This window comes from Asparagus officinalis, chromosome 2 (assembly GCF_001876935.1).
Source record: "Asparagus officinalis chromosome 2, Aspof.V1, whole genome shotgun sequence".
NCBI lineage: Eukaryota > Viridiplantae > Streptophyta > Magnoliopsida > Asparagales > Asparagaceae > Asparagus > Asparagus officinalis.
Window position 1 is genome coordinate 70,572,175 of NC_033795.1, and position 10,213 is coordinate 70,582,387.

The following is a 10,213-nucleotide window of genomic DNA, read 5'->3' on the forward strand; positions in this document are numbered from 1 at the left end:
TTCTTGGACTCGAGCCCGTGCCTGCGCTGACATTGCGGCGCTTGTGAATGCGCTCTTCGAGTGTCGAACGATTCCGTTTGACACGAACCCATTTATTCGTTGGCAGCTTAGAAGAGCTACTATTCATCGATGGTTGAGGCTGTTTGCCTCTCCTGTTCTTCAGATCCGCGTGATAGCAGATTCTGTCAGTGGACTCCATCGCCTTTGCGAGTTGTCGCGCCAGGCATTGACGTCGCCTCTGGAGGGCTCTCTCCGAGAGAGTCACAACGCCCTCAACGGTGGAGGCATCGGAGAGAACAGGGTTGACCTGGTTGGAGGTCGACGGAACTTCACCCGACGCAACTTTAGCGTCAATTGGGGTGAGAGCTTCGTTGGCGTTCTGTACTTCTTCATACCAACGAACTTTTCTCCTGGAGGAGAACTTCTTGGACTTGCGGGGGGAGGTGGATCCGGACGAGGATGACAGATACTCCTCGAACTTTTGTTGGTCGAATTCATACTCGACCTCCTCCTCGACCGGGATCAAGATCCGCAGCTGCGACGCAACGATCTCGGCAGCGAGATCGGTGTCTCCCACTGTGGTCACCAGATTGTTCGCGGGAAAAATTACGTTCATTGATTCCATTGATTACTTTGTTAACAGTTTATCGGTTACAAAGATCCGGTCTTTTTATAAGATCCGGTTACAACAAGATCAAATAAAAAATAAAAATTACAACTTTCCTTCTTTGTCGAACAAATCGCGAGATCCTGTTTTGCGGTCTCTCGCTTGTGTGGGTTCTTCGCCTGCGCCGGGGTTAATCCGTAGACCACCGCAAGATCTTGATCCAGTCGGATCTACACGGTATGACGGGTGCTATTTCACAAAGGAAATAACAGCCGGGGGTACTATTTCACCAAGGAAATAATAGCCTTCTCGGGATCAAAAAGCAAGTTTTGATCCGGAGCATTATCGTGTGGATCTCAGATCTGATCTCTCTCTCTCGAACTCCTACCTTTTTTGACGTGGATGCTCACCAAGAACCAGATCTGAAAATGTCCAAGTCTTCAAAGCTTTGAAAATCCGAAGGTGAGTTCTCAATCCAGCAGAGTTTCGGCTCCAAAATTCCAACCCTTCAAAAATGAGATCTGGGCCCAGATCTGCCTGGTGGCTCGGCCACCAGGTGGCTCGGTGGTGGCCGAGCCACCTTGGTGGCCGCTGAGCCACCTAGAGGTGGCTCGGCCACCGAGCCACCTCAAGGTGGCTCGGTGAGCCACCGAGGTGGCTCGGCCACCGAGCCACCTGGGTGGTTCGGCTTTGGCCGAGTCGCCCGGGTGTTCGCCGTGTCGTCCGTTGTCCGGTTTCGCGGTTTTCACGGTTTATCGGTTTATCCGAGCTTCGTCATTGATCTGAACTCTGATTTGATAGTCCGTATCCTGATTTAGCAGTAAACCCGCTTCGGTGTTCGAGTTCGAATCCATTCTACGGTTGGATGACTCGTTGACTCACCGAATCGTTAGCTTGATTCCGGATGCGAGTGGATTTATTCCGTTGTTTGCGTGCGGTTCGTTAGTCTCGTAGCCTCGTTAATCCGCTTCGCCGCGTGTCACTTGGCTTCGGTGTTGTGGACAAACGATCGTGTTTAGATACGTCACCAGATGGTTCGTTGATTTGTCGAATCACCGTGCCGAGTTGTGTTAAGGGACGTATAGGCAGTTTTATACGCCTACATATAGATTTGAAGCAGTTTTCATTATTCAGAATTTGTTCTATATATTAAAGATAAATTTTATTAATTCTGAATTATTTAAATTTTGTATTCTTATTTCCCTTCGACTATCTGGTAATTTACTTATTTCGGTTTTAATGTAAGCCACAATCATATCTTGCTCTAATTTCACTCAAATATACTCAAACTGGGAAAAAATATTACATCTAAATGTTATGACATGCAGTTTAGCTAATATGTTGTCGAGCATCCGTGATAAAACATGAACTGTTTTTTTTAATTTTTTTGTTTTTTTTTTGTTTTTGGTTTGTTTTGTTTTGTATTGTTTTGTTCTTTATAGTGGCCTTTGATTTGTAATAATTGATTGTATGGATTTATTGTATATTGTTGCAAGTTATGTTTTTTGTTTAGGCATTAAAGGCTTCCTCAATGAATGTTTGCTATCCAATCTATCACAGATGAATTGTTTAATGAAGGTTTGTTTCTGACAGAATTTTTTTTTGAAATGAATGAAAATGGTTTTTTTTTTTTGGCCTGAGGGGCAATTTTGATGTTATCTGGGAAACGTGTTTGTTTTTAGTGGGAAAAACAAAGTGTTGGGGCCTGTAATGGGAAACACCCCATATTATTGGGGATTTTTTTGGGTGAAATTTACCCATTATTTAATGAACATGGGCAATTTTATTGTAGGTTTCTTGATTTTAGTTCTACGCTAGTGTTAATAGATTAGGTTTAATGAACATGGGCAATTTTATTGTAGGTTTCTTGATTTTAGTTCTACGCTAGTGTTAATAGATTAGGGTTTATGCTTATTATGATGACTGGTAGTGTTAATAGATTAGTTTTATACTTGATAAATATGCCTTCTTAATTCTCATACCTCAACTCCAAATTTGAGGGATCTTGATCTAACTTAAGTGCCTCAGATATTTCTATCACATTGTTATGATTGCTTACTTTCATCTCCTGTTACTATATTTAAAATCAAGTAATAATTGATGTTTCTTTTCTGCAGCTTCGTTAATTAGGTTTCTTATTAATTGTTATTGGAATTTTCTTCGCAGATATGTAATGCCTGCTCATGCTGCGGTCCAAGTGAAAAAGACCATACCATGGCTGGGCAGGTGATATTTTGTAGTTTGAACTATGGTGGGCTTTCTTTCTTTCTAAATTGGGTTAATTGCAAAATGACTCATTGTCGTATCCCTGTTTTGAACTCACCATCAATCCAAGTTTTGTTGTTAAATCTACAATTTGACCTGACACTTTATGCGTTCATCATTTCTCATATGCTTGTTTGTGTGTCCATATGTTGTGCTCGCGTGTGAGGGCTTGCATTTGCATGCGTTCATATGTATTTGTGCTTGTGTGTCTCCCTAGGTTGTGGTTCATGATATCTTCTTATGTTATCCATATTGGTCTTTTGGTATATACTCTTGCATATAGTCTTAAAGAAATATGACAAACTTTGCTAAATCTTTTTAATCAGTTTTTGGTATATACTCTTGCATATAGTCTTAAAGAAATATGACAAACTTTGCTAAATCTTTTTAATCAGTAGATTTACTTTAGATTTGTCCATGCGGTGCTTTTGCCTTATAGTGGTTCACTTGAGAAAAATCTAGAAAGAATATAATGCACGTGGTTCACATCTTCAAGCAATGTAAACCATTTTATCCTCTTTTTCATAATAATGATATTAGTAGTAGATATAATGCAAATAATGATGTTCATGTATGTTAATAAATGAACAAAAAGAAGTATGAACTATATAAGTACGAAATGTCAACATAATTAGAGTTTCTACTCATAAGTCACACATATTAGTAATATAGATTTCAAATAGAAACATCACTGGTTGTTATCTCCCAAGGTTCTTTTTTCATTGAGTAGGTTTTGATCCTTTTAAAGTCACGATTCTAGTTGCCAAGATTCATTTCAGTCTACTGCATCATTCTCTTTCCCTTTTGCTTTGTTACTTCGCTTCCTCTTGTTATCTGCATATGAGAAATATAAGAAATAATTTAATAACTTAATAGTTTTAATACTTAGGCATTGGTTTTGTACTTATCGTAAGCCTTTGGATTACAAAAAATTAAAATAATTATAATGAACAATAAGTTCACATCAACTTGCACTTGATGTATTTTAGATGAACGTGCTTTCTGCTCATTTGATTCTTTATCCATATTTGCTATTTTTAGCGCTGTTTTGTTGTAAACTTTCTCTGACTTTATATCCAATAACAGTGCATGCATAGGTGTGACTACAGATTTAGTAGATGCTATTGGTTGCAGAGTCGGTGGAGGCGCATCCTCAAGTAAATTAATGATCGATGCATCTACAGATTCCTATATATATATATATAAATGTAAAGAGGTAAGTTTATAGATACATGCTTTACAAAGTTGTTATTATATAAATAATATGTTGAAAATTGTTACCTGACTTGTAGAGTTAAATTCAATTGCCCCCGAACTGTCTGAAGTTTCCTCTATTACTTTGTTTATTATGAAACCTTCATTACCTTCCACGAAATTATATCGCGTTAGTTTTACCTGAACCTTAATACATTTTCCACATATGGCTTTTATCACTTCCGGGAAAACTTCTCTACCATTAACCTGATCAATGAATAAATATTTTTTAGGCACATACTGAATGTGTTTTAAAATGAGTTTCAAAATACTTTAAGAGGAAGATGTACTCACATATTTAATTGTTCGTGCAACCTCTTGAGCCGGTATTTTCACCAATTTTTCAGCTTCCTTGTTCATAACAACGAAAGTAGTTTTCACAGATTCATCTTGAACTTCCATAGTTATCCTATAGCTGTAAAAAAAATTTCCAAAACAGTTATTATCAAAGTCATTCTGTGGTATGTATTTGTGGATCATATTGTAAATTTACACATACCTATTTTCTGCAAATACCTCTATGTCACACTTTGCGCACCAAAATGTATCTCCCGCATCAATTGTTTTTCTAAAACAATTTGGACATCCGCGATAGCGCCATTTTTGGTTATCCATTATAGTATTGATTCTCACATTGCATATAAAGAAATATTCCTTTAAATTACAAAGATGAATATTAGCTATAGAACAGATAATAAGTTTGCATAACTGATAGGCCATCTTTTAAAATCTTTATTACCTCAGCGGTTTCTGGATCATTGAATAAAATAAGATCGCTCAAAGATGCAGATGGTGTTTCAAGAAATTTCTGCTTTGATTTGTGATTAATTAGTGTCTCTATTAGCTGCATCTGTGTTTCCAACTCCATGTACCTATGTATATATGCTCAGAAATCATATGCCAGTACATATATAATTTAATTACGTATGTCAAAAATATATAGATACTAAAATTACCTCTGAGATAATTCCAATACTCTTTGTTCAAGTATGTTCACGTAGATTTTGGTCGCCGTGCTTGATGACACAGAATTATTGCCTGAAATTTTATGTGCAAAGTTATGCGTAAAGTACCCTCTTTACTTATGTATTGATGAAAGAAATTATTTATGACATGTATAATTGTTCATCTTACCTCTAAAATCCTCTTTACTTATGTATTGATGAAAGAAATTATTTATGACATGTATAATTGTTCATCTTACCTCTAAAATTAGTAACAAAGATTCCACTGACCACCATAACCATGTTGTTTGGATCTTGATCTATCAGTGCGCTCTCTAGATTTGTTGCAATTTGGTTCCATAAAGTAACAGTGCATTCTGTGTTTCTGATTTGTATAAAAGATAATAAGTTTTAGTGTCAAGCATAAGTAAATACAATTAACAGTTGGATTAGGTGATGTATAAGATAACTCTCACTCTTCATCGATTAGTTTTAGGTGATGTATAAGATAACTCTCACTCTTCATCGATTAGTTTTAAGGCTCTCCTAGTCCCTGGCTTTCCAGAAATGATAGTTTGCTCCAAGGGGTATATATCTTTTACAAACCTAATTATATCTGTATTGAAATTGAAATAAGCAAACATAAGAGACATAAGTTATATTAAGTTTGTTGCATAATCTGTATTGAACTATATCATGATACAAAAATTATAATAAAAGTTTACCTGCCAAATAAGTCTTGTTTCCTTTCATTCTATAAAGCTCATTGAATGGTTTATAGTTGAACTTGTACCTAGGGATATTGTCATTGTCTTCTTGTAGTACTTGAACTTGTGTCATACGGCAAAAATATATTGAGAATTTATTCTCAGTTGCCCTATAATTTCCAAAGGAATTCATAACTCAGAACTTAGAGATGACATGTATCCTTCCTTCCTCTATCATTGGTTGAAACATTGACATCTCAGTTGTTTTAATGCTACCGTGAATGTGTGTATCCTGTAAAAATTTAAAATAATCATCTCATATGAAATATATATATATATATATATATATATAGTACATAAATATTAATATTTTATAACTATAAGAGATCATTCTGTATAAAAAGTTTTAGAAGGAATGTAAATATGTCTTACACTTTCATCCAAAAGAGTAAGTAGTAGTCCATAATTTTGAAGTGATATGACATTTATATTTTCCCATAAGCTTGTCACTCGAGCTTTAATGACTGGTTCTTTTACTCCCGTGTTCAGATCCTTTATCGCTATGTATTTAGAAATACTCATTCTTCTTGTCCTTCACCGGCACATAAAATTTTATTAAATATTTATCCTTCAACATCCTACTTAAACTGTCAATTCATCAGTATGAATGAAACTAATGAAACAAATAACGGTTTAATGCAATTATATTATATTATATTATAGATAACAATAAAGATATACATGATATACCTTCTACCAAGTTGTTGAATATTTCTCTATGCACTACATTCTCTGTTACACTTTTAGTGTTCATTTCATTATTTTCAATGAGAATTTTTAGACCTTTTGGTGATGTCACTCTCGAAATAGCAACATATAGCTGACCATGTGTGAAAACGGGTTGCGGTAGATACAGACTAACATGTTGTAGTGTTTGTCCCTGGCTTTTATTTATGGTCATTGCATAACATGGTCTAATAGGAAATTGTCTTCTTTTCATGCGAAATGTCGACTTTGAATCTGTATTTGTTGTTACGGTTCTTGAGATAAAATGTTTTGATCCAATGTTGCTTCCACTTATAATTTTGGCCTCAAACACCCATTTTAGCAATTGGGTGACGATCAACCGCGTCCCGTTGCATAAGCCTTCACTTGGATTCAAGTTGCGTAGAAGCATGATTGGTGTCCCAACTTTAAGTTTTATCTCGTGGTTTGGATTCCTGGAAATTTTAGCGAATTCAGGTACTCGGTTGGAAAGTTTACCTCATTTTCTTGCATGTTAGGAGATGTTGGGCAAAGGGAATCAGAACTAAGGTAAACTGAAATTTGTCCCTTAATTTTTTCCAGGATTGTATTGTTCACAATATCAACAGTTTCATTCCTTGGTGTTAATATTGCTCTTTCTTCTAGATATGTAGTGTTTTGAAAGTTTTCATCTATGTTTGGGTAGGTAGATGAAATAATATCCTCAACTGAATTTTTAGTTGGATGAAGGATAAACTCGTGTGGAATATCAATAGTTCCATCCATATTTTGCAATTCGCAACAATCTTCTTTAGCACTGCCATTTCCAATATTTAGAACCCATTTACTAAATTCTGGTATGCTCATTTCATTCTCATTTGATGAACATTGTCGAATTCTCATATTCTTTGTTAATTTGTATATTTTGCATTCACTCCAAAGTTTGGATCGGCTAATGGAAGCATGAATAATATCATGTTTACTACCTCCTGGAATAACTGGTAAAATTTGTCTAAAATCACCCCCAAGCACCACAGTCAATCCTCCGAATGGTTTCTCTAACAACGTAGGATTGTCTTTGCCTAATATATCTTTCAAAGTTCTATCCACCGCTTCAAATGCGTGTCTATGCATCATTGGTGCCTCATCCCAAAGTATTAAAGCTGTTTGTTTTAGTAAATTTGCTTCAGGTGTTCCTTGTTTAATACCACCATGTAGATGTTTCTTTCAGTTTAATTGGAATCTGGAACCTTGAATGTGATGTTCTCCCTCTAGGTAAAAGAAGAGCAGCAATACCCGATGATGCCACTGCAAGTACTATTTTCCCCTCGGATCAAAGTCTAGTGATAATTGACTTCCAAACATAAGTCTTTCCTGTCCCACCATGTCCGTAGAGAAAGTAAAATCCTCCTGTTTTACTATCTACAGAGTGAATGACAGCATCATATTTTTTTTTTTTGCTTCTCATTGAGACCCCGAAACAACTGTTCTTGCTCCCTTCTCAATTCTTCTCTATCGTAGTTAAACTCTTCACTTATAATCTTCTCCTTACATTGTTGAATTAAAACTGGATCAGGAAGTGGCATACCTTGAAACATCTAAAGACATTGACCATTTTGTAGTAGGAGATATTGTATTTCTGCCAAGGCATGGCTTTACAATTGATTTTCTATCATTTCAAATTAGGGTACTGTAGTAGATTAATTTGAGCTTCAAGAATGCCCTCTGATAAATACACCCAATTATCTTCCCATAGCTTTTTAGGATTGATAATTTCACAAAACAAAAGGATTTGTGCAAATAAATGTCTCGGTTGTCTCCCTGAGGAAAAATAAGATGCTTCCTCTATGACTAATTGCCATCAATTGTCATCATCCAACAATCTAAGAGCAACACATGTCTCTTTAAAGGTTCCATACTGAATTCCATCTTTGGTTTTTATTTCGGCATAGCTTGTAGGACCTCTCACTACATTTAGTAATAAACGGAGATAAAATCTTTCACCCGAAGAAGGATGGGCGTAAACTAATCGACCAACACTTCGCCCCTTCTCTCTTGGTTTCCATCTTCTCTCATCTATCTTCCATACAAATTTAGTTGGTAATTCAGCATATGTGAGAGTTTTTGCCTCTGGATAAAGTTTGTTTGCTTCCATCCAACCATTGAACTTGGTTTGCTTTGATCCAATATCATTCAAAATGTCATTTAGATTATCATTATCTTTAAAAATAATTGATTCCTGATCCGGGAGATGAAATGGTAGCCTCTCTACTGCTGGAGTTCTGTAATGAATATCAAATCCAAATATCCTCCATATGCCTTCCGGTGCTGAGACATATCTACAATCAAGATAGTGTTGTATCTCATCTCGGTTTAATTCTTTTAGTTTTGAGGATCCATCATTGTTTCCCTTGTGAATAGAAATAGAAACATGATCTGGTCCTTTTGTGACATACTTAAATAAATATTTGATTGATCTTCCTCTGTTACACCACCCTACGTTAATGTGAGATTGATATTTAACTATCAAGTTTCGGTTGTACGGTACGACATAACCATTATCCAATCTTGTTCCATTTTTCTCTATCCATTTACTATTATCCTCCCTTCTTCGGTAAATAGGAAAACCTCCATCATCAATAATTGACTCCGAAATGTATTTTTTTGGAAACCTCTTTGAACATTTTTGATGCTTCATACATGTTGAATGTGGAGACATACTGCCACATGGTCCATGCATCATATATTGACCAACTGCTGCATACCCAATTGGATCTTCTTTCTCATCCGGAATCTCAGCACTAATGATCTTATTAATCAAACCAGGTGTCAGATATTTGTTACCTTCATGAAGCCATAGCAAGATATGCGCATGTGGCAGTCCACGTTTCTGAAATTCTATCGTATATATAGTTGCAAATGAATTTTTGATAAACTATGTTAGAGATTGCATGCAACTCATGTTGGAATATTTTGTAATAGATAGATTATTTCTTTGGCAGATATATGCATGGTGGAGAAAGTGAGTTATAATATCTGATTCTAATTATCGCATGTATTATGACAATTTATAGTCACATGTAAACTACTAAACAGATTGTTCGTATATATCATTCTTGTTGTCAAACTTTAATTTTTTTTAATAAATGTAAGAGTTTTAAATTTACTAAAAAGCATTGGTACAAACATAAATTACATACGTGTGTAAAGAATTGTATTGGCTTGATTTGTTTTCATCTTTTGAAATTACACATGCTATCACTTTCATAATGAGTATGTACACATATCTGTTTATAACTATGACACAGATTTGTAATTAGAATGTACATTTAATTGAGTGTTCTTATAACTATAAGCTATTAACCAACTGTCTAATACAAAGTTTAGTCTTATTTCTATATATGTATCAGTTTAAACCACTATACAACCACCTGGTTAAATAAATGCTACATGTATATGAAAATAAATAATAAGTGAGAGTATATATATCGAATTAATAGGAAAAAAACTTGTGATGTAAACATGCCTAAAACAAATGATCAAAGGATTGTATTGCAGGGCTAGCTGTTTAAAAAAGGTGAAGAAACATTAAAATTTTGAAAGGTGAGCTTATAGCTAATGAATTATCTTTCTTCACTTTTTTAGTGAAAATTCTACCAACACTTCCTAAACATTAGTCTTGTAACCTCTTT

At 35.3% G+C, this 10,213-nt stretch overlaps 2 protein-coding genes across 2 annotated transcripts in view; both read right to left on the bottom strand.

The window, feature by feature from the left end:
- On the bottom strand, positions 3,648 to 4,960 carry LOC109831285. The gene is made up of 5 exons (XM_020398618.1): positions 4,626 to 4,960; positions 4,421 to 4,541; positions 4,154 to 4,333; positions 3,868 to 4,060; positions 3,648 to 3,706 (listed from the first exon to the last, which is right to left on the bottom strand). The coding sequence occupies exons 1-5, from the start codon at positions 4,844 to 4,846 to the stop codon at positions 3,648 to 3,650; spliced, it is 774 nt and encodes a 257-aa protein (XP_020254207.1). The 5' UTR covers positions 4,847 to 4,960.
- The window catches only part of LOC109831286, an 18,626-nt gene continuing 16,795 nt past the window's right edge, over positions 8,383 to 10,213 (bottom strand). The window contains exon 2 of the mRNA XM_020398619.1: positions 8,383 to 9,411. Within this exon, the coding sequence (XP_020254208.1) occupies positions 8,383 to 9,411 (1,029 nt within the window). The remainder of the gene's footprint in view (positions 9,412 to 10,213) is intronic.

Excerpts from the sequence above, each read along its gene's own strand:
- LOC109831285 (XM_020398618.1), bottom strand. The coding sequence starts at position 4,846 with ATGGCCTATCAGTTATGCAAACTTATTATCTGTTCTATAGCTAATATT. Across the intron at positions 4,061-4,153 it reads AATTTAACTCTACAAGTCAG|GAATCTGTAGATGCATCGAT; the intron begins GTAACAATTTTC and ends ATATATATATAG. Across the intron at positions 3,707-3,867 it reads ATCAAATGAGCAGAAAGCAC|ATAACAAGAGGAAGCGAAGT; the intron begins GTTCATCTAAAA and ends TCTCATATGCAG.